The sequence below is a fragment of the Lissotriton vulgaris genome, chromosome 5, assembly GCF_964263255.1.
Source record: "Lissotriton vulgaris chromosome 5, aLisVul1.2, whole genome shotgun sequence".
Classification (NCBI taxonomy): Eukaryota; Metazoa; Chordata; class Amphibia; order Caudata; family Salamandridae; genus Lissotriton; species Lissotriton vulgaris.
This window is the reverse complement of record NC_141693.1, coordinates 1,247,624,553-1,247,649,163: the sequence shown is the minus strand read 5'-3', so window position 1 is coordinate 1,247,649,163 and position 24,611 is coordinate 1,247,624,553. Positions and strand designations below refer to the sequence as shown.

General features: G+C 48.4%; 1 protein-coding gene across 2 annotated transcripts in view; it reads right to left on the bottom strand.

The window, feature by feature from the left end:
- Positions 1–24,611, bottom strand: part of DENND2D (DENN domain containing 2D) — a 637,596-nt gene that overhangs the window by 461,280 nt on the left and 151,705 nt on the right. For both annotated transcript variants that reach the window (XR_015295991.1, XM_086923088.1), the window contains exon 4: positions 11,871–11,940. Coding sequence is in view for 1 of the 2 variants with exons in the window: in XM_086923088.1 (XP_086779214.1) it covers positions 11,871–11,940 (70 nt within the window). In the remaining variant the exon portion in view is untranslated. The remainder of the gene's footprint in view (positions 1–11,870; positions 11,941–24,611) is intronic.

Below are 24,611 nucleotides of genomic sequence, written 5' to 3'. Positions count from 1 at the left end.
TCTGGGCCCAAATCCATCGTTTTTTTGCACTCCACACCACCCTGGGTTAGACAATGGCGATATGCAAATCAGCTCTGACCCTGTGCCCCATGGGAACAGTCCAGTCCGAACTACAAAAGCCATGTCCTTCCCAGAACGGAATCAAGCATCCGAGGACCGGACCGGTTTCGAGGTAGCACCTCTCATCAGCCCGGCTAGCTTGACTCCAGTGGTGTGGAGTGCCTGGGACCCACGTCTGAGCACCCCCAGCGCACTTATGGCGGCAATTGCAAACAAAACAGGTGATGGACAGAATGTGGATCAATGTCACACATTCACCCCAGTCCAAAGATCTGGGCCCAAATCCATCGTTTTTTTGCACTCCACACCACCCTGGATTAGACAATGGCGATATGCAAATCAGCTCTGACCCTGTGCCCCATGGGAACAGTCCAGTCCGAACTACAAAAGCCATGTCCTTCCCAGAACGGAATCAAGCATCCGAGGACCGGACCGATTTCGAGGTAACACCTCTCATCAGCCCGGCTAGCTTGACTCCAGTGATGTGGAGTGCCTGGGACCCACGTCTGAGCATCCCCAGCGCACTTATGGCGGCAATTGCAAACAAAACAGGTGATGGACAGAATGTGGATCAAGGTCACACATTCACCCCAGTCCAAAGATCTGGGCCCAAATCCATCGTTTTTTTGCACTCCATACCACCCTGGGTTAGACAATGGCGATATGCAAATCAGCTCTGACCCTATGCCCCATGGGAACAGTCCAGTCCGAACTACAAAAGCCATGTCCTTCCCAGAACGGAATCAAGCATCCGAGGACCGGATTCGAGGTGACACCTCTCATCAGCCCGGCTAGCTTGACTCCAGTGGTGTGGAGTGCCTGGGACTGTTCCCATGGGGCACAGGGTCAGAGCTGATTTGCATATCGCCATTGTCTAACCCAGGGTGGTGTGGAGTGCAAAATAACGATGGATTTGGGCCCAGATCTTTGGACTGGGTTGAGTGTGTGACATTGATCCACATTCGGTCCATCACCTGTTGTGTTTGCATATTCCGCCCTAAGTGCGCTGGGGATGCCCAGAAGTGGGTCCCAGGCACTCCACACCACTGGAGTCAAGCTAGCCGGGCTGATGAGGTGTTACCTCGAAACCGGTCCGGTCCTCGGATGCTTGATTCCGTTCTGGGAAGGACATGGCTTTTGTAGTTCGGACTGGACTGTTCCCATGGGGCACAGGGTCAGAGCTGATTTGCATATCGCCATTGTCTAACCCAGGGTGGTGTGGAGTGCAAAATAACGATGGATTTGGGCCCAGATCTTTGGACTAGGTTGAGTGTGTGACATTGATCCACATTCGGTCCATCACCTGTTGTGTTTGCTTCTCCAGCTCCAAGCACCAAGAACCTGCGTGTCAAAACCCGACGCCACTTCGACCCTGTGCACCCACTTCCTGTGGGTGAGGTAACATTGCAACGCCGGTGTTCCTACACTGGTACACACCTCTAGGGTCTGTGTCTTAAGTTTTGTTCCTCTAGGTTCAGCAGAAGTATCTTTAAACTAACTTTGTGTAACTTTTACGCACCATTGACATTGCATTGGTGCAAGCCGCACTTTACGTGCTGCACCAGAGTCCTGCGGGCTTCTCCCGACTTCAGCATTGCTAGTCCTGACTGCTCCCAGCGATTCTCTAGGCCCTAGGCCTAACCACTGTTCGATTGGTATCTCTTATACCATTTTTTTAGTATATGGTTTGAGTGGCCACCCGCCCTCATCCAAAATTGTGCAACTTTGTATGTTATACTGTGCTTTTGATTTAACGCTTGTGCCCCTTTGCTCATAAAGAGTACTGGGGATTAATTTAGAAATAAACACATATTTTTATAATATATACTTGTGTGGTGTCCTTTCATTTGGTATTACAGTATTGTATGCGGTAAAACAGCTCGCTTAACACGACCTCTTAAGTTAAGCCTTTAAGGCTGCTTAGTCCATGCTACCCCTAGGATACCTTGTCTAACAAGGTTGACTTACAACCAGACACCATAAGGGATTGTTTGGACTGATACAAGGCGGTTCCAGAATTGGAAACACCACATATCAGGCTAACTTCTCACACTGCTCAATAAAAACGATTGATTCTAAAAAGACGAAAATCCTGTATAAGCTGTAAGTTCAGGGGGAGGGGCATTCCAGGCAACCGCTGCTTTAACAGAAAGGGACAGGCCCCTCAAGCGAGACCTGCGAAACCGCGGGATAACCAACCGGCGTTGTGTGGCAGATCGCAGGGGATGACTGGTCGTATACAAATCAAAGCGCCTCGTAATGTAGGCAGGCCCTTGGCCATGAACGGCCCTGTGAGATAAGATAAGGGCCTTAAATTGCACCCGTTGGTCCCCAGGTAGCCAATGCAGATCCCACAGATGCTGCCGAACACTAGATCTCCTTGAGATGTCAAACAGGAGTCTAGCTACGGCATTCTGTATGATTTGAAGCTTCTTAACCAAATAACCAGGAATGCCAATGAACAAAGCATTGGCATAATCGAGGTGGGAAATGATGAGGGCACGCGCTACCATTTCTTTAGTCTCAGGGGAAAGAACCTTCGCTAGTCCTTAAGGGTCCCGAAACAGACTCCGGTAAGTTTCTTAACATGATATGCAAAGAACAATAGTTACTTACCTGTAATCTGTGGTTCTCCAGTATTGGTGTCTTTCAAAGATTCACATGCCTGAATCATTCCCGGTCGTCGAAGTGCGAGTCCCACGGTACATAAAAAAGCAATAAAATGCCTCAATAACATAGGAAAAAAACAGTAATTCCCAACCAGGAAGTAAAGTAGCCATAGCTACACGAGAAAAAACTTTCACACTCATGACTATCCTAGTCATTTTATATAGTCCAAACTACAGCCAATCAGGTGGCAGCACCCACCAGAAGGTTCTCCCCAGAGGCTCAGGCTCTCAGATTTTCTCGCAAGGAGTGATGGTAAACCAATGTAGCCTAAGAGCCTCTGAGGGGAAGTGGGCGGGTTGCATGTGAATCTATGAAAGACACCAATACTGGAGAACCACAGATTAAAGGTAAGTAACTATTGTTCTTCTCCAGTATTAGGGGTGTCTTTCATAGATTGACATGCCTGAATCAGAGTAGAGAGCAGTATATATCCGTGCTTGGCAGACGCTAATGGTAGCATAAGCTTGTCAATATTAGAAGCACATAACAATGTAATATGTAAAAAGAACATCAGTAAAAGCATAGCAGAATGCAATCACTTGGTCATGTGCATAACAGAAACATAACAGCAGGAATAGGAGGTGGGATACAGAGGCTCACCTTAGATGAAAAGATTTCGTAAAACTGCTCGACCCACTGAAGCATCGGTCTCGCTGGCTGCATCCAAACAATAGTGTTTGGTGAAAGTATGGCGACTGGCCCAGGTTGCCGCTCTGCAGATGTGCTGAAGAGGAACTCCAGCAAATAAGGCCGTAGTAGAAGACACTGCTCTTGTAGAATGAGCTCTAGGAGCTGCTTGCAAAGGTCTTCCTGTTTGTGCGTGGCAAAATGCAATAGCTGCAGATATCCATCTTGCAATTGTGTGTTTAGAAACGGCCTGTCCCTTACGAATTGTCCCATAAGTGACAAATAGTTGATCAGACCTGTGCAATGTAGATGTTCTTTGCAAATAGAATTTTAGACATCTTTTAATGTCCAGAGTATGCAATGTCCTTTCCGCAGGTGACTGGGGGTTAGGAAAAAATGTCTTTAGAACCACCGGTTCATTCAGATGGAAATCCGAAGGTACTTTTGGAATGAATTTCGGATTGGTGCGGAGCACCATAGAGTCATTTGTGAACTGTAAGAAAGGATGAACACTAAAAGCCTGGATATCGCTGACTCTCCTAGAGGAGGTTAGGGCCAATAGAAGTGACACCTTCCACGTAAGAAATTTCAGATCTTCTCTGTGGATGAGTTTGAATGGGTGTCGCATGAGCTGTGCCAACACATTGAGATGCCACGATGGTATTGGACGACGTACCGGAGGGAACATTCTAAAAAGGCCTTTAAAGAATTGCTGTATAATCCTGGCTGAGTAAAGAGAATTGGTCCCATCTTGTCGATATCTTGAAATCGCTGCCAGCAAAACTTTTAGGGTAGCATGAGATAATCCTGATCGTACCAGATGTAGGAAAAAAGGCAGGATCTCCTCTGGTTTAGCTGAAAAGGGGTGTATTCCAGCTGAACGACACCAGACACAAAAACGTTTCCATTTCAAACTGTACGTTTTTATGGTAGCAGGTGTCCTTGCCTTGACCAGAACTTCCTTGCAATCCACAGGGATGTTTAGATGGGCAAACTCACGGTACTCAGGCGCCAGGCCGCTAATTTCACCGATGTTGGATCCGGATGGTAAATCTGGCTGTTCTGAATGGAGAGTAAATCCGGAATTGGACTCAACTGAATCGGTTTGCACTCCGATAGGAGAAGGAGCTCTGTGAACCAGTACTGGCGAGGCCATCTGGGAGCAGTTAAAATCAGCCGACATGGCTCCTTAATCTTCCGCAGGACTCTGGGAACTAGCGGAATTGGTGGAAAAGCGTACGCATTTGTCAGAGACCAGTCGATCAAAAACACATTCCCCTGAGAGTCCTTGTGGGGTCGCCAGCTTGCGAAGAATCGGCATTTGCTGTTGGTCTTGGTCGCAAAGAGGTCTAGGTCTGGATGACCCCATAGTTGAAAGATCCGATCCACGGTCTGCTGATGAAGTTCCCACTCGTGAGTGGATACGGTTGTCCTGCTGAGTGCGTCTGCCAAGACGTTCTCCGTTCCAGGAACATGCACCGCTTGAAGATTGATGTTGTGTTGTATTGACCATGTCCATAGCCTTTGGGCTTCCTGAGAAAGGAGAAGTGATCTTGTTCCTCCCTGCTTTTTTACGTAATGCATGCTCGTTGTGTTGTCTGTGCGTACCAACACGTTGGCATCCTGGATGATTGCACGAAATGCCTTGAGCGCAAGAAAAATGGCTCTCAGTTCTAGCCGGTTGATGTGCCAACGCCTTTGTTGAGGGTTCCACTTGCCGCTGATAGTTCGGCCCTGAAGATGAGCTCCCCAGCCTTCGAGGGATGCATCCTTGGTGATTGTAAAGCTTGGCGCATCCTGGAGGAAAGCACAACCTTGCCGCAGATGTTTTCTTTGCGTCCACCAGAGGAGGGACCTCCGCATGTGAGGTGTGATCTGGATGAGATCCTCGAAAGAGACGGAGACCTGTAGCCATTGTAAGCTCAGTTCTTCCCGCAGAGGCCTCATCCTGAGTCGGCAATTTGGTATTAATGGAATGCAAGACAATACCATCCCCAGGAAAGACTTGAACTGTCGAACTGAAACTGACTTTTTTTAAAGTAGATTTCCGGCCATATTTCGTATCTTGATTTGTCTCTCGTCCGAGACGAAGGCTTGGAGCAACTGGGTGTCTAGGTTGCTCACAGGAAAGCCCGTCTTTGTGATTGTATCAACTGGGATTTTCTGAAGTTGATGGAGACCCAGGGACTGAAAAAGGTTCAGACACCGTTGTAGATGATTGTCTGTCTCCTCGTAAGAACCTGCCTTGATAAGGCAGTCGTCCAAATATGGAAATATTTGAATCCCCTCCAGCCGGAGGTGTGCAGCCACTGGGGCTAAGACCTTTGTAAACACCCTTGGCGCCGAGCGTAGACCGAAGGGAAGTACTTTGAACTGGTAATCCCTGCCAGCCACTCTGAATCGCAGGAATTTTCTGTGGTGAGGTAAGATGGGGATATGGAAATATGCATCTTGGAGATCCAAGGTGGCCATGTAGTCTCCCGCTGCTAGAAGATGCAGTATTTCCTGAAGTGACAACATCCTGAATGTTAACTTTTTCAAATATTTGTTTAGGGCACGGAGATCCAGAATCGGACGCCATTCTCCGGACTTTTTCTTGATTAGGAAAAATCTGGAGTAAAATCCCATTCCCCTCATATTTTGAGGTACTCTCTCGATTGCTCCTTTCTGTAGCATCAAATTGATCTGGGCAAATAGCTCTTCCAGGTGAGCTGGAGGCGGGCCTTTTGGGGGAACATTCAGAGGAAAATGGTCGAATTCTAAGGCATGGCCCTTGGCTACAATATCCAGGACCCAGCTGTCTGATGTTATCGATAGCCAATTTGAGTAAAATTTTGATATCTGTCCCCCAACTTTTTTATCTCGAGAGTGGGGTAGTAGTGGTGGCAGGTGATGGGTCTCATTGGCGCTTATCCTTTCCGTGGTAGGTAGTTTTTCCCCTGTTCTGGAAATAATTAGTTCTCCTCTGGCCGTAGGTTTGATAGTGCTGGGTCTGGTAGCGCTGATTTCCTTGTCTGTAGGAGGATTGTTGTGTGTATCCACCTCTGTTAGAGAACGATCCACGTCCTCTCGCTCCTCGAAAGGGCGGTTAGCGAAATTGAAGTGTACCCAAGGATTTCGCTGTTTCTGTATCTTTCTTTATTGTTTGTAGGGCTTCTTCAAACTTGCGGGTCAAACAGAAATTCACCATCATAAGGCATATCCAATACCTTAGATTGTACCTCCTGACGGAAAGAAGTAGATCGTAGCCACCCCTGCCTACGCAAGACAGCAGCACCAGCTAGCTGCCGGAAACCAGTTGAGGCGACGTCAACCGCTGAATCAATAATCTCCTCCGAGATTCTTTGTCCTTCCTGTAAGATCTTCTGAGCTTCAGATTTAGAAGGCTCAGGAAGGAGGTCTATGTACGGAGATATGTCCGACCACATCTGCCGGTCATACCTGCCCAGGATGGCCAAAGAATTAGCAGCCCGGACTGTGGTAGCTGCCATCGTTGAAACGCATTTCCCAATGGCATCCAGGCGCCTGCCATCTCTGTCCGGTGGGGCTGCAACTGGAGATGAAGGGTTTCTAGCTCTCTTTTGCGCCGCTTGGATGATAACTGAGTCCAGTTTCGGTTGTCCTATAGGGCACGCAGGTGACTTTCCAGGTGCCTTGTACTTCTTGTCAATCCGTGGCAAGACCAGAGGAATGGATGCTGGAGTAGACATGACTTTTATACCCTCCTTCCAGATAAAGTCAATAATCGGTATGGATTTGACTTGTTTTCTAGGTTGGTCTTTAAAGTCGTAGAGAAAACATTCTTGCTCCGTTTGCTCCATATCAATATGGAAACGCTTAGTAGCCCGTTCCATCAAGAGGTGGAAACCACCCACGTCTACTGGTGGTGAATCCGAGGCAGCCTGAGGTGATGGAGAGGGAGTTTGCACTTGATATTCATCCCACTCCCACATATCATCTACTACGCCTTCCTCTCTCTGATCTTCTTCATCTGAAAGCTGTTGATCCTCAGGCTGAGTGGACGGCATAGGTGGAGGAGACTTTAGAGGCCGAAAGTCTGATATAGGTGCTTCCGTAGCAGGTGTAGGAGGCACCGAGCCTGTAGATTCTGATGGTGGGAACCGTCTGTAATTGTCATCCAACATGCATTGGAGGTTGGTGAGCAATGCCATCGGCACCTGCGTGGCAAGGACACCTTTTACAGTGGACGGCATATGTTCAGGTGACTGCTGATCATCCTGATCGTCCTCTTGATACTTTATATTTAACTCGGAAGGACTAGTAGCTGTGCCAAAGGTTTCCCCAATGTCTGAGTCTTCCTCACTGTTCAGAATCAAGAAATTTATTAGGCACCTGCAGGGGTATCTTTTGTGGAGAGATATGCAGGGGTGATCACCCCAAGGTCGACCCACGTCTCTGAAGCAAAGATTGTTTCGGTGTCAGAAAAACCGTAGAAGGTGACCAGACCTGCAAAGCGGTACAAGAGGATAGTTGCGGCGTCGACGTTGGATCCACTGAAGGATTCGTTGCAGTGGATTTTGCTTTACACGAGGTCGTCGTCGACGTGGACACTGAAGGGTCCGTCGACGGTGTCGTCGGTGATATAGACTTTGTCCACGGAACAAACTTCGTCGACGGGACTGTCTTCATCGACGGGACTGTCTTCGTCGATGGAATTATTTTCGTTGACGATGGTATCGTCGTCGACGGAGTGGAACACGTCGACGAGCCCGCAGACAGTCGCTTCTTAGTCGACGGAAGAGAAGGCGTCGACGAAGAGGTCGTCGACACTCGTCTACGGGATTTTCTTCAGAGGAGTCGACGACGATGTGCCGATGACGGCAGAAGATGACAGCTACGCCGTCGACGAGAGAGGTCTGACAGAAACATAGACCATAGTAGGTGAAGAAGCCGCCGTCGACATGATCATATGAGGCTTAGGAGATGAAAAGGTTACCGTAGACGTAGCGTCGATGGAGATCCTCGTCGACGAAGGAGTTGAAGATGGCGCCATCAACAACAGTGGTGGAATCTGAGGCAAATTCTTGTCAGATGTCAGAGGCAATTTTCTGGAAGATTTTTTAGGGGGTGTAGACTGTCCCTCCTTCTCCTTGACTGGGGGAGTAGCCTTGAGAGTAGAAGGCTTGTCAGACCCCTTAGATGGCAGTAGTTTCCTAGCCACCTTAGCCTCAGGAGATGTTAACACCTCAGTCGCAGGCCTCTTCCTAGAGGCTGAAGTAGAACCAGAGGCAATACTGCCTACCTCAGACGCAGGATTATCAGAATCCTTGAGCTTTTGTAGCCACGAAAGCAGGTGACCCTCTCTGTCCCTTAGGGTTTTTTGAGGGAAGGTTCTACAAATTTTACAGACCTTGACTTGGTGATCAGGATAAAGGCAATATATGCACTTTTTGTGGGGATCCTCTTTAAAAAGCCGGAGCTTACCACAAGAGTCACATGCTCTAAATAAAGATTTCTTAGAAGACATTATTGAAAAGTAGAATCCAACTGGAATAAAGAGAAGAAACTGAGCAGAGCTCAGGGAGAGTCCCTTCACACGACGTTCGGTAGAAAATCTCAGAGCCTGAGCCTCTGGGGAGGACCTTCTGGTGGGTGCGGTCGCCTGATTGGCTGTAGTTTGGACTATACAAAATGACTAGGATAGTCGTGTGTGGAAGTTTTTTCTCCTGTAGCTTTGGCTACTTTACTTCCTGGTTGGGAATTACTGTTTTTTCCTATGTTATTATGGCATTTTATTGCTTTTTTATGTACCGTGGGACTCCCACTCTGACGGGGAATGATTCAGGCATGTGAATCTATGAAAGACACCCCTAATACTGGAGATCTTCACCAAACTACACCCCTAAGTTGAGCTAGGGCACAGGAAGTTTGGAGGCCACAAAGATTCTCTGAAGGCAGGGGGGGTACCGGCCATACAGGAGTACCTCCGACTTCTCCTCATTGCACTTAAGTTGGGCATGTGCAAGCCAGTGGAATACAGACGAGAGGCAAATCTGTGCGGCATTGGTGTCCAGATCAGAGTCCTTCCAGGTAAATAGCAGCTGGGTGTCATCCGCGTAGACTATAATTTTAGTTCCCAGCTCCTCCACTAAAAAAATCAAGGGGGTCAGATATATGTTGAAAAGCAGATGGCTCAACGTGGAGCCCTGAGGCACCCCCGTTGAAAGTTTCCTAATGGAGGATGAGAAGGGAGGCATCCAGACCTGTGGAGTATGACCGTCCAGGAAGGACTTCATCCAATCCAATGCGGGACCAGCGATGCCAATAGTTGACAACCTGGCAAGAAGTAGCTGGTGGGGTACCGTATAGAAGGCAGCAGAGAGGTCCAGCAAAATCAGAGCCGCCCTGCCGCCTCCTTCCGGGCACTCCCTGATCGCCTCCGTCCTCTTCACCAGCGCAGTCTCCGTACTATAGGAGGTTCTGAACCGAGATTGAGCAGGGTGAAGAGCACAAGAGGTTTCCACGAAGGCCTCAAGCTGCTGGAAAACCACCTTCTCACAAACTTTAGCCAAGACTGGCAGAAGAGAGATGCTTTGATGGATCAGAGGGCTCTAAAAAAGATTTTTTAAGAAGGGGTAAGAGTTTAGCCTGCTTCCAACGCACGGGAACAGTGGCGGTCCGAAGGGATAGATTAATAATTTCAGCTACCTCTGAACAAACAACCTCAGCTACCCCAGCTAATACTCGAGCTGGGCATGGATCTGTGGGCAACCCCGACTTCAGAGATTTAAGAATGGCTAAGATATCAGGCTCAGCTACGGGCAGGAGTTGTGTGAACAGGGGCTAGAAATCAGAGGGGACACCAGAGGAGCACTCCTCTCTTCCTGGGAAAAAATGTCCAAGCTGCCCTGAATCTTAGTTATCTTCTCGATTAAAAAGGAAGACAACTCCTCGCACTATTGTGGGGAGACTGGCAGGGTCCTTTGCTCCGCACAGCGCGATAGAAAGCTTGCTTTTGTTGTTGGCCTTGGTAATCCGTCCTGCATAGTAATTACTTTTCGCTTTCCTAATAGCAGTGTAATAATCCATCTAAGCTATACGGAGTGCGGACTTAGCGGAGGGGCAGTACTCCTGACGCCAGCAGGGCTCTAATTTTTAGAAGAAAATAAAAGTATGACAAGCACACAAACTGCCACAGAAGTACAAACGGGGTTGAGCAGGTACTGCCACCACCTGCCCTAGCCGCAATGCATCCCAAACACCCTTTCAATATATGGAAGAATCCCTCCCTCAGCTAGACCGCAGCCTACAGTCCCACCGGGATCCGGGACTCCCGCCAAGATGGCACCCTGCCCTCCACTCAATCGGCACAGGAAGCCGCGGTTGAATGGGGCAGGGAAAGCACACCTCGCACTCAAGGTAAGTAGGAGCACAATAAAAGTACTGTCGCTAGCAAGAACAGATTTAAAAAATATAGATGTGAGCGCCTTCGCGCATAGACTGTAAGCGCAGTAATGAGATCATCCGCAGTAAAAGAAAATCAAAGTATGACAAGCACAAAAAACTGCCACAGTGGCACAAACGGGGTTGAGCAGGTACTGCCACCACCTGCCCTAGCCTCCAATACTACAATATACTAATAACAGTGCATGAATGTACCGCTCTAGTTATTTATACGCTCCATTACTGCCACTCTGTAACCAACCCCAATTCCTAGCCACACACGAGCCTAAAGCAATTGATACAAAAATGAATAATGCGAATAGTCCTTTCCTCTCCTTGGAAGTATACACCATATGAGGCCCATGCACACCATAAGATACGTTTCTATTATATAGACTCAGACAGGTGTGCACTGGGAGAAATCACTCCACAGTTTCCTAAGGAGCCGGCACCCTGTAATGCACTGGAAAAGCTACTAACCACTGCCTCTCAAAATCTACACATTTCCAAATTCCACTCCTATACCGTGCAGCGACCGGAATGGAAATACGCTCCCTATGGGAGGAGATGGGGCTCACAATCACCGAAGCTCTGTGCAATTTCTGCACACAAACAAGCTTAGTGGTTTTGTGTAGCAGATTGGGCATGCTGGGACGATAATGTAAAACAGTGAAACTGTCAACCAGTGTTTCACAAAGTATGCGCACACACAGCTGCCATCAAGGAACCATTTCAGGATGGCCACTATGTGGATATAGGCGTGTGCGTACATGCATGCATGATGATGTGGTGGCTATTTGGGCTGTTTTACTTAACTGTCTGCAACTTTACAGCAAGAAAATAAAAATATACAAGCATTGGGAGAGCCAGTAGGTCGGTACACGCCCTTTAAAAATGAAACTAATTGGTTTTACCAATGCGGGTTTCTTTTTGTGAATATATAAAAATGTGTAAAGCTAGAAGAACTGAGCTATTTTCATGGTCTTAAATGTATTACTTTCTTTGTTGATTGGGCCCATGATCACTTAAAGAAAATGTAAGTTTCTAGGTTGCATGCAAGACAAAAATATTCCCTTTGTCGAATTATTACTTATGAAATGTGCACTTACCAATATTCTTCTGCAGTATCCAAACTTTCTGCTGCCATCAACATTTGTCAAAACAAAGGAGAATATTTCACTGCAAGAAAAAATATGCTGATTTACCATTTCAGAAATTGCGATGAAGCAATATATATGTTTTTACGCCACGCTCGGTCCACACAGCAGGAGCAGCGTTGGCCTCACTAACAGTAATGGTAGCAGTGGTCGAAGTGGGAAAGAAAAAATAGGGGAACTGTGGGTGGAGAACCCGGGGGCGGGAATAACCGAAGATTGAATCAGTGGGCGGAGTCAGGGGTGTTGCTAGAAATAGCAAAACATACCAATTTTGTGTATGTTTAGCATTTCACTGACCAGTTACAGCTTATAACGTTATTTAATTAAAAAAATGGATAAACATGTTTATTTGAGGTTTAATTCAGGAAAAAGCAAACACTCATAGGGAATACAGGTTTATGTAAAGCGTGTGAAATGTAAGCAGGAACAACATGTTACCTTAATGCTTTTACTCTCATTGTTCAGAAATCCATGATTATTTTTTGTCTTGTAGGGACTCTTCAGGAGAATCTAGACTCACGGAAACCCACAAAGGCTCCTTCATATTCATGTCAGCCAGCTAGCTGCTCAATCATAATATAGCAAAAATAACAACTGGTGGACAGAATGCAGAACAATGTCATACATTCACCCCAGTACAGAGATCTGGGCCTAAATCCATTGTTTCTTTGCTCACCCTGCCATTCCAGTTTGGAGCCAGCCATATGCAAATCAGTCTTGATCCTGCACCCAATGGGAACAGTCCAGCCCGAACTGCAAGGCCAGGACCTTCCTGGACTGGAAACAAGCATCCTAGACCAGTTTCGGGCTTTCAGCCCTCTTCAGCCAGGATAATTTGATTCCAGTGGCATGGAGAGCATGGGACTCATGTCTGAGCATACCTGTCCCACTCGGGGTGACGAATGCAAAAAGAACAATTGATGGACAGAATGCAGAACAATTTCATACATTCACCCCAGTACAGAGATCTAGGCCTAAATCCATTGTTTTTTTGCTCACCATGCCATTCCTGTTTGGACCCAGCCATATGCAAATCAGTCTTGATCCTGTGCCCAATGGGAACAGTCCAGCCCGAACTGTCAGGCCATATGTATTCAAGTGTCCTTTCATTCGGGAAGTGAACACAAAGCATTACCCACAGAACAATGCACATAACATATTGCTCTTTGATATGCATGGTACATGTTCTTTGCAGCAGGCATATTACCCCACTGGGCTACCTTAGAGGAGTAATACAGCCACTAGACAAAACATGCTCTCGTCTCTCTCCAGCAGGTACATTGATCACCAACGTTATCTTGGCACTTGTATTGTTGACCGAAACCTGCTGAATATACAAAGAACTTTGCAGTGTTTTTAAAACTCCTGCACTTGTACAAAACCGGTCCCCCGAAACTAAACTGGACCCCTACCCTTCCAGTCGCCCTGGGAAATGCCTGCTACTGCCCTTTCACTGCTCCTGTTCAGTACTCGTGCTCAATCAACGCTCCTGGTCCGTTCACCGCTCCTGGTCCGTTCACCGCTCCTGGTCCGTTCACCGCTCCTGGTCCGTTCACCGCTCCTGGTCCGTTCACCGCTCCTGGTCCATTCACCGCTCCTGGTCCGTTCACCGCTCCTGCCCGGTTACCACTCCTGCTCATGCCTAATCACCGCTCCTGCCCCATTACTTCTCCTGCCCATCACCTGCCTGTCATGTCACCTGCCCGTCACTTCTTGTGCCCGGTCACCTCTCCTGTCCTGTTGCCTCTCCTTCCAAGTCACCTCTCCTGTCCTGTTGCCTCTCCTTCCAAGTCACCTCTCCTGTCCTGTTGCCTCTCCTTCCAAGTCACCTCTCCTGTTCTGTTGCCTCTCCTTCCAAGTCACCTCTCCTGTTCTGTTGCCTCTCCTTCCAAGTCACCTCTCCTGTCACCTCTCCTGTCCTGTTGCGTCTCCTTCCAAGTCACCTCTCCTGTCCTGTTGCGTCTCCTTCCAAGTCACCTCTCCTGTCCTGTTGCGTCTCCTTCCAAGTCACCTCTCCTTCCAAGTCACCTCTCCTGTCCTGTTGCGTCTCCTTCCAAGTCACCTCTCCTGCCCCATTCACCGCTCCTGCCCGGTTACCGCTCTCTCATGCCCTGTCACCTCTCCTGTCCCGTCACCTCTCCTGTCCCGTCACCTCTCCTGTCCCGTCACCTCTCCTGTCCCGTCACCTCTCCTGTCCCGTCACCTCTCCTGTCCCGTCACCTCTCCTGTCCCGTCACCTCTCCTGTCCCGTCACCTCTCCTGTCCCGTCACCTCTCCTGTCCCGTCACCTCTCCTGTCCCGTCACCTCTCCTGTCCCGTCACCTCTCCTGTCCCGTCACCTCTCCTGTCCCGTCCCGTCACCTCTCCTGTCCCGTCCCGTCACCTCTCCTGTCCCGTCCCGTCACCTCTCCTGTCCCGTCCCGTCACCTCTCCTGTCCCGTCCCGTCACCTCTCCTGTCCCGTCCCGTCACCTCTCCTGTCCCGTCCCGTCACCTCTCCTGTCCCGTCCCGTCACCTCTCCTGTCCCGTCCCGTCACCTCTCCTGTCCCGTCACCTCTCCTGTCCCGTCACCTCTCCTGTCCCGTCACCTCTCCTGTCCCGTCACCTCTCCTGTCCCGTCACCTCTCCTGTCCCGTCACCTCTCCTGTCCCGTCACCTCTCCTGTCCCGTCACCTCTCCTGTCCCGTCACCTCTCCTGTCCCGTCACCTCTCCTGTCCCGTCACCTCTCCTGTCCCGTCACCTCTCCTGTCCCGTCACCTCTCCTGTCCCGTCACCTCTCCCGTCCCGTCACCTCTCCTGTCTCGTCACCTCTCCTGTCCCGTCACCTCTCCTGTACCGTCACCTCTCCTGCCCGGTCACTTCTCCTGCCCGGTCACCTCTCATGCCCGGTCACCTCTCATGCCCTAGTACCTCTCCTTTCCTGTCGTATCTTCTGTCCAGTCACTGCTCCTGCCCAGTTCACTCTGTGTACAACATTGACAAATTACACAAGGTGTCAAATTCCCCACAGTACTCTGTTTGGGGAAAGCTCGTCTGTAATCACCAACTCCGATCTCACTGGCACTTGATATGATAAAGGCAGAGGGCGGCCGCATTGTCATTCGAAAGGAGATAATCTACCTCAATCGGAATGACAATGGGCCTGCCTTCCGTCTGTGCGAGCTCAGGGAGGGGCTGCTGCGGCCTCTGGAGTTCAACAGAGAAGTGCGAGCAGGCCCTGGAATCTAATGAAAAAGTTATCGTTTGCCATGCCGGGACGATATTTTAAAAGAAAGAAGTAGGGGAACGGACTGAAATAATTTTTAGAAGTAGGGGCACGCCGTGCCCTTTCGTCCCCGCCCACTTCTACCACTGCCTATATATCGAAAGGCCTTATTTAGGGTTTGCCAGATGTGATACTCTATCACAAACATGGCGGATGCCCCATCTGCCGTATTATACGTGGGTTTTAGCCTATGCCACTTGTAATATGTTGCACAGGATATCTGTTACATTTGTGTGTCCATGTCACCTTGCATGTTTGTGTGTCAGTGCATGTACATTCCAACGTTCTATACAGTCGTGTTATTGCATACTCATAGCTGTAGCTATATACCCTCGCATCTATGCTTTCAATCGGCATTCCCCATATAATTGCTAAACGTATTGGCTTTAACAATGCTTGCTTTCGTTGATTGTAGTGCTTTATGTTATGGTATATTACATGCGCTATTTATAGAGTGGACGTACATAGGAGTTTCATGTGCTTTAGAGACAACCAGGCCAGAGAAGAGGACAAGTGGACAACCAGACTCAAGAAGAAGGGGGGAAATCCAGGAGAGCCTAGGAGCTACAAACTAAAGAGAAAGGTTGTCAGCGTCTTGTGTAAAACTGTTGGCACATTTAGAGAACAGAGGTACTTGCACTTCTAACTTTAGAATAGGATTAACAGGGCTACAAGCACAAGCTCTGCTGTCATTGCTCAGCCTGGCTTGGACACAGTTGTATCCATTGCCAGGCCTGGCTCTGTAGCACTGGGATAGCATTATGGCGACCTCTGAAAGAGACAGGGCTGCCCAGCTCTGATAGCACTTTGACAGATGCATATTTCTGGTCAGTCTTGGTTCTAGAAGTGGGCTGTCCAAAGCCAGGCCTTCCTTGGACTGCTGCCCTTCAGACAGGCCTGCATCTGAAGCACATGTTCCCAAGTGCTGTGCAGACTGCCTAAAAGCTGTCTGTTCCCATTCACAATATTTACTGTGCCTCACTGTAGCGCGGATGTTATATCTGGGGATTCTTTGGACGATTAGGATTTCGGGCCTGCATACTGGGTGTCTGACATAATTGCACGTAGACCAGAGAATAGCGTGCAGCCCTACTGAGCTGCCCATAGGCTCCTGGAAGTACAACCTTGTTTACTTATGTAAGACTCAGTTATTTAGTTGTCAGTCAGCAGATCAGTGACTCAATGCAATCATCGCAAATGTGCCTCGTCAGGGCGGCAGCATTCTCGGAGCCAGCTGTTCTTGAACAGCTAAATTTGGATATTATGCCAGAGTAGTTTCACTTTACAAGGAAACCCCCAGGGCTCTGCTAATGGCGGAAAAGCTGACTGCGCCATTTCACTGTAAACGCCCAATGATGTGTAAACTCCCTGCGGATGTGTAAACTCCTTCCTGATGTGTAAACTCTCCACTGATGTGTAAACTCTCTGTGCACTAAAGCTATCTCTGTATCTGTCACTGCTTTAGAAGCACAGAACAAAGTACAGTGTAGCTTCAGGGCTCTGCCCCCCTTTAACCACACTCCCCCCTGGCCCGGGGGCTTCCTAGAAAGACATCTCCCAGGCTCATTGTCATTCGAAAGGAGATAATCGACCTCAATCGGAATGACAATGGGCCTGCCCTCAGTCTGTGCGAGCTCAGGGAGGTTACAAATAACAAAGAGGGGAGGTAGAGTAAAAAGATAGGATTCCTACTCCACGGGCACTGATAAATAAACAAGGAGAATCCTACTTCCAGTGTGCACCACAGGGATGGGGAACACTCAGTGTTGTGTAAAATACCCCTCACACACCAACAGGCCCCTTGGTGTCATGCTTCATCATCGGGGTCTTCGCATCCCGCTAAGGGGATGCGGCACGCTACGACCTGCGACTACGCGGGAGCGTTGACAAGGTTGACTATGTGTGGTGTGTGTTGAGTGCAAGTGAAGGGATTAATGTGAGTGAAGGGTGTGGTGAAAGGTTAAAAAGTACCTGGCTAGTGGGTGATGTGAAAAAACTTTATTCCGTACCCCTAGCTGGTGCTACTAAAAAGGTGTGCAAGAAACGAGGTTGGTTGTCTTAATTAGGGACAAAACCTCTGGTGTGCGTCAACATGTTTCGGTACTGGTGTACCTTCTTCAGGACAAGGCACAACTTCCCAACCCTACTCACGTTTTTCTATAAAAAGTGTTATCTTAATTATCTAAAAAGTGATAACAATCTTAGGAAGGCTACAATGTGCCTACAGCGGTTCTTTCGGATCATGCAATTGCATGCCTCATGGTCATTGTAGTATGTTGCATCATGAGCAAATCCTAAACATCAAGGTAGGTAGGTGGATCCACAATAAAATCCGCCTGAGTTGGCCTCCTTCTACCACCCTGTGCTGCTCCGCTCAGGGAGGGGCTGCTGCAGCCACTGAAGTTCAACAGAGAAGTGCGAGCAGCCCCTGGAATCTAATGAAAACGTTATTGTTTGCCGTCCCGGGACGATATTTTAAAAGAAAGAAGTAGGGGAACGGACTGAAATGATTTTTAGAAGAAGGGGCACGCCGTGCTCTTCCGTCCCCGCCCACTTCTACCCCTGAATGGTAGCAGCCCTCGACTGATTGATCATTGGGCCAGGCTTCACTTGTTGCCTGTCCAGGGGTAAGGCTTTCAAGACTCCCTGGGCTGCATCGGCCTAAGCCTCTCCCAGATGGGCAAGTCCCATGAGCTCCCCGGCCCACACATGCACCCACTTTCCCATGTGCTCACAGATAACGCAATTCCGTGATGGTGCAAAAGGCCGCAGCTTGTATTTACATATTGTCATACAAAGCAGGCAATCTATGTTCAAACCTGTCGTTCACGCCTCCTCGCTTGGAGTTCCAGTCCAATCCTTAACAGCACAGCCTTTTTGACAGCGCCCCAAGCCAATGCCCCTTCTCAGCAGGTCTTTTTTTATTTGTATTCTTTTTATTGAGTTTCCACAATGAATAAATCAGTAATATCAAAAATACAAACTGAATATACCATTGCACTACAGCTTTCATCATCCGAGTGATACAATCAGAGGTTGCACTTAAGCCTAAAGTTACACAAATGTGTGATTAGACACACTCGAGTATTTCCCTCATACAGCAGTATGCTCACGTAGATAGTCCGTTAAGTACATCCAATAATCTTTCGGCCTAGATAGGGCAGGTAGTTCTTCCTCATAAGTGAGTAAATTGTACTGGCACTGTGACATATCGTAGATCCATTGTTTAGGGTCAGGTACATTTTTACTGTCCCATAACATTGAAATTCGTCGTTTAGCTAGTAACAGCGCTACCATACAAAACGTACGTTTCAGAGATCGTACATTTGGTAATAACCCCAACAAACAAACCTCTATGCTATAGGTAATGTCAATTGCAACCATCGCCGGCAAGATTGATGTGACTTTCTCCTAGTATGTGTGTATCTTCTCACAATACCATGCAAGATGAATAAAGTCAGCTTGGTCTATCCCGCAGCGTGTACATCTTGCCTCTGTGCTAAGGCCATATCTACATAGTTTCATGGGCGTGTAATATGTTTGGTGCAAGTATTTAAAGTGGACAATTCTGAGGTTGCCATTAGGTGTCAGCAATTGGATCAGAGTACACGCCGTGTGCCAGTCCCCTTCCGTAAGGGGATCTTATAAAATAGCGTTTCATCTTTCCATGGCCTTGTGGCTGCTATTACCAATTTCATCCTGTGCTAAAGATGTCAGTAGGAGTTGTAGGGAATTTAGCTGCATTGGTTCGTTAGGATAGCACGAATATAACTTTTGAATTGCTCCTTGCAGCCTATGATAGTTGAAACGTAACAGTAAGGTCTGATTTTGAATATATGACAAGTCTCGTGCTGTTTTTAATATCCCATTGGCATACAAATCACCAAATGTATCTATTCCCACCTGTTGTAGTAGTCCTATGCCCACCTCCTCATTAGTGACCGGTATGTCAGGATGGTATTTCAGAGGAAGGGCTGGAGCATATAGGGGCAATTTTATTCGCCAATTGGCCTAGGCGCTGCATGCCATTTTGAGCGTTCTAGCGCTCGGGCAACATCGGGGGACGCCTACTTAAAGTCGCTCTCCCCCGCGCAGTAGGGGCGCCGTCGCGTTGCCGGAGTCGTGCCAGAGTCCTGCCCACGGGGCGCGGCGGCAGCTCTCCTGGTGTAGTGATGATTTCCTACTCAAGAGAGGCCCTTATGGCTATCGGGCTGTTAGTCCCGAGATGTGATATGGCACCATTCCACCCTCTATGTGGCCCTTTCCATTGTGCCTGCAACACATGGTCACTTGGCCCCCCTACTATCATCGGTCAAGGGACCTTGCCTTCTGCCCCCCGGAGTATTCGCCCCGCTCGCATGTTGCGGGTGTTGAATCTTAATGCCAGGTCCCTGGTGAAGCACCACCAAGCCATTCATGACCTAATCATGGATGAGTCCCCGGATTTATTTTCCATCACGGAAACCTGGCTTCAAGAGGCGGATGTGGCTATTATAAATCTTGCTTGCCCCCCTGAGTATTCATTATACACTCTGAACCGGCCCACTAGAGGCGTGGCATAGCCCTAGCTGTTAGGTCCTGCTATACCTGTAGTTGGAAGGGACTCAACATTGCTGGGTGCGAAAGTGCTTCCTTCAAGATCTCAATTAGCCCTCAGTTTTCGCTTTCTGGGATGGTTGTCTACCGTCCTCCTGGCAGCGATGTTGCGTTCAGGGAAGCCTTCCCCAACGCCTTTAGCTCGTTAGCTATCGGCTGTGCCAATTTTTCCATCTTGGGAGATCTAAATCTTCACTTTGAAAACCAGAACATCCCGGCTGTTAGTAGCATCCTAGCGGACCTGGAGGCCCTTCTGTTAGTTCAACTGGTATCCCAGCCCACTCATGTAGGGGGTCATGTCTTGGACCCCTTCTTTTCAAACTTACCTGAAGCCCATACCCTGACTATTTCCCCACTAGGGTGGACGGACCACTTCCTCGTATCTTTTAGGTACCCTCTGCCTGAGGTCCCTTTTATTCCGCCTGCCAGACTGATTCCTAGACGGCATTGGAATAAACTTAGATTGGAGGATTTGCATCGTATCTTGGCGGAAGAGCCGCTAGGGCCACTAGAAAATGTGGAATCGGGCTACGACCACTTTTGTTGGTGGATTACCAAGGCGCTTGACTCCCTGATTCCCATTACATTGAGCAAATGTAGCTCTAGAGAGGTAAGCCCCTGGTACGATAGTGCCTTACGTACCTTGAAAGGCACCTGCAGACGGGCAGAAAGACAATGGCGCAAGTCTTACGAGGCTGATAAAAAAGTGGAGTATCTTGCTTTTGTCAAGCTTTATCATCGTGCCATATGTAAAGCCCGCGTAGCGTTCTATTCCTCTGAATTTCATAATAGTCCTAACCCGTCTAAGACTATCTTTAAAGTCCTTAAAGACCTTTTAGCGAAAAGGATCTCTTCCCCGCAAGCCTGCTCTACGTCCCACTGCGAGGCCCTGGCTTCTTTCTTTCTAGAGAAAGTCCAGACCATTTACCAGACTTTCCCTAATATTGGACCACCTCCAGGTGCACAAGTCGGCACTCAAGGCCATATTATTCTGCATTCCCTCCCTCCGTTACTTCCTGAGGGGTTTAACAAACTGGCTCAGCAAATTAAGTCCGGCTCCCCATCGGATCCGTTAAAACCTGCCTTGCTCAGAGACCAGTCTTTTCTGGGACGCACCACGTTGTGCTCCCTGATCAATCTCTCGCTGGCTTCGGGTGTCGTTCCGACCACTTGGAAGCAGGCGGTGGTTTCTCCAATTCTGAAGAAGCCTTCGCTGGACCCCTCACGACCGGAGAATTACCGCCCTATTTCTCTGCTCCCCTGGCCGGCGAAAGTTGCGGAGCACACGTTAATTTGGCCCTCTCAGACCATCTTACAAGGGCCAATGTCCTGGACCCCACGCAGAACGGTTTCCGTGCCGGCCACAGCACGGAACAGCCCTCCTCGCCATGGTGGAGCATTTGCGTGCGGTGCTGGATGCAGGTCAGCCGGTGGCGCTGGTATTATTAGACCTCAGCGCCGCCTTTGACACCGTCTCGCACCGTATTCTTCTGCACCGCCTGGAGGAGATTGGCATCGGGGGGCTCGCTCTGCAGTGGTTTCGCTCCTTTCTTGACAATCGCTCTTTTTACGTTGCCACCCTGCCTTTCCAGTCCAAATTCCATCCTCTGGCCATGGGGGTTCCGCAGGGATCCTCGCTGAGTCCCACGTTATTCAATCTATACGTGAGACCGCAGTCTGATGTCGTCAAGCAGTGGGGCATGAATATGGTATCATATGCCGACGACACTCAGCTAGCGGTTACTATCAGCGGGGATGCGGAACAGGATGCCCCTAGGTTTCAGAGTGGACTGAGGGCGGTGGCTGGGTGGATGAATGCCAACTGCCTCCAACCCAACGCAAAAAAGACTGAAATCATGATTGTCGGAAAGAAAGCGGAACTCTGGGGGGACAGGTGGTGGCCTCCGGAACTCGGGTTGTCCCCGACTCCGGTTACAGAACTGAGAAATCTGGGAGTCTGGCTGGATTCCACCCTTAGTTTTGCTGGCCATACTAAAAGAACCGCGGCCTGCTGCTTTGGTGTTCTTCGGGGCCTAAGACCGGTCCTCAAGTTTTTTGATGCCTCGACCAGGCAATTGTTGATCCAAGCGACGGTGATCTCCCGGCTGGATTACGCCAGCTCCTTACTGGTGGGGGCCAATCAGGCAGAAATCACTCGCCTGCAGCGCGTTCAAAACGCTGCTGCCAGAGCGGTAGATGGCCTTCCTAGGTTCTTCTCCGTTTCGAGCACGTTACGCTCTTTGCACTGGCTGCCGGTCAGGATGCGAATCCAGTTTAAGGTCTTATGCCTGGCCTTTAAAATTTTGAAAGGTTTCGCTCCCCAGATTCTCACCAATCTCTTGTCCCTCTATACTCCTACCCGCTCTCTCAGATCCTTTGGCCAAGCTCTCGCTGTAGTTCCTCGGTCGATCCTTTCGTGTGAGAGCGGCAGCACTTTGGAATTCTCTTCCTGCAGAAATCCGTCTGATGGAGGATCTTCTGATGTTTCGAAAGGCTATTAAAACCTTCTTATTTTAATTTTGTCCTGTAGTGGTATCCTTTATTCTATGCTTTTAGCGATGCTGTGTTCTACCTTGTCTTGCGCCGGGACGCTCCTTTCCTGGAGCAGCCGCGCGCATTATAAGTACCCATAGCATAGCATAGCATAGCATGCTGCCTTGGTAGCGTCAATGGTGTTGATGTCTTTGCCATGTAGGGGTGGTCGGCGATGAGGGATGATTGCATTTAAAGGGATGGGCAGTGCGTCTCCCTCCTCGACCGCTGTCTGCGTCAGCTAAGGGATCTCGTGATACCAGTACGCGGCATATTGTGCTTGGGCACATAAATAATATAGCAGGAAATCTGGTACACAGAGTCCGCCTTGTCTAGAATATGGCAACGTAAGGGTATGCAGGCTTACACGCGCTTGCTTTCCTGCCCATATTAGCTTTAATACCAACATTGATATCCGTTTAAAGACCTCCCGTGGGAGAAAAATCGGATTATTATTGAAGAGATAAAGCAATTTTGGTAAGATTACCATTTTGACAATTGCTATTCGATCCGCGAGGGATAGTGGCAATTGTATCCACCGGTGTACCTTGTCCTCTAAGGAGTTTATCACCCTTCCATAATTAGTTCTGATGACAATTTCAGGGTCTCTGTGACACCACACGCCAAGTTATTTAATAGGATCTGCCTGCCACTCAAACGGGAAATCAACAGCATGCTGCGTCGTTTTGTCAGTAAGTGGTATAATAGAAGATTTTTCCCAGTTAATGTGCAGACCAGAGTGCCCTCCGAATTTAATGTATTCACGAAGCAATGGGGCTAGATGTTGTTCAGAGTCTCAGACATATAATAACATATCGTCCGCATAAAGTGATATGTGTTGAGGTCTACTCGGAAATTGCAGCGCGGATTGGTGATGAAGCTGTCGAACCTTGCAATCAAGTGGCTCAAGGGCAAGAGCAAATAATAAGGGGGAGAAGGGGCATCCCTGCCTCGTGCCGCATTCAACAGGTATTGCTTCAGATACATACCCATTTACTCGGACTGCAGCGACTGGCTTGTTATACAGGAGCTTTACCCATTGGATAAACATGGGAGGGAAGCCCATTCTGGTAAGGACTGTGATTAAGTACGACCACTCAATGGAATCAAAAGCCTTGGCAGCATCTAGCATAACCGCCACTGCCATAGTGTTGGGAGTAAGGTAATGAGAGAGCGCAAACAACGTTCTAGTGTTATGTGTATAAAGCCCCACTGATCTGGGAGAACTAATTTGGTCATAAGGGGATGCAGACGCGTGGCGAGTATTTTAGCTAATATTTTGGAGTCCACGTTAATTAATGATAAGGGTCTATAGGAGTCCTTGCCGGGCTTTAAGAGTGCGATCACCACAGCTTCACGCAGCGTTGGTGGAAGTATGTTCCTCTCAAAGGCATTCCGAACATTGCAACAAGCCTGGGTGCCAGTATATCCACGTATGTGTTGCATTGTGCAGTGTACATTATTATCCTTTCTGCTTTGTATATAATTATTTATTTCCTGGAACCAGAATGTAGTACCTGCATGTGCTTTCCTGATTCTAGGTTCCAGGTTCTATAAGAGACGGTTTGTATCCTATCGTCTGACCTGATGGTTGCTCTGTGCCTACTTCTTATTAAATAGAAGAACCATCATTTCTTCTCTACATTTTTCTTGGATCCATTACTTTACAAAATTGGCGACGATATTCAGCACTCTTTCAGCAGCTTATTAAGGCACAGGTGCGAAGGAGTTCTTCCGGACCAGTTTGTTATCTCATACAGAGACGCTACATACCTCGGAATTTATGTTATTCAGTGCGGTGCACATTTGTCTTACCTGGATCTCCTCAAGTGGTTTGGTAAGCAAACTATCGATTTTTAACCATTTTGCCACTTTTGGGACTGCAACGTTTTCCTTCGAACGGAATCTTCCTCTTTAATGACGCTACTGAATTCTAGACAACGCGTAATAAGGAGTTTACGTCATTGCTATCCACTTCAACATAACGTCTGTCATCATCAACATCAACGCTATTTTTGTGAGCTGTTGGGCTTGCATTTCTTACGTGCTCAGCGCAGCGTAGCATAGCGTCTGACATCACTCTAGATGCCATTTTTTTCAGTTTTACCGGCTCCGATCTGAGGGAAGCCGGGTTTCTGACAGCTGCATTGAGGAATACTTTTTAACAGACGCCACATTTCTTCAGTTTTACCGGTTCCGATCTGAGGGAAGCCGGGTTTCTAGCGGCTGCTTTGAGGAATATTTTCAAACAGGTATTTCATTAAATTTTGGAACATATCGTAATTGCTTTAAATATACC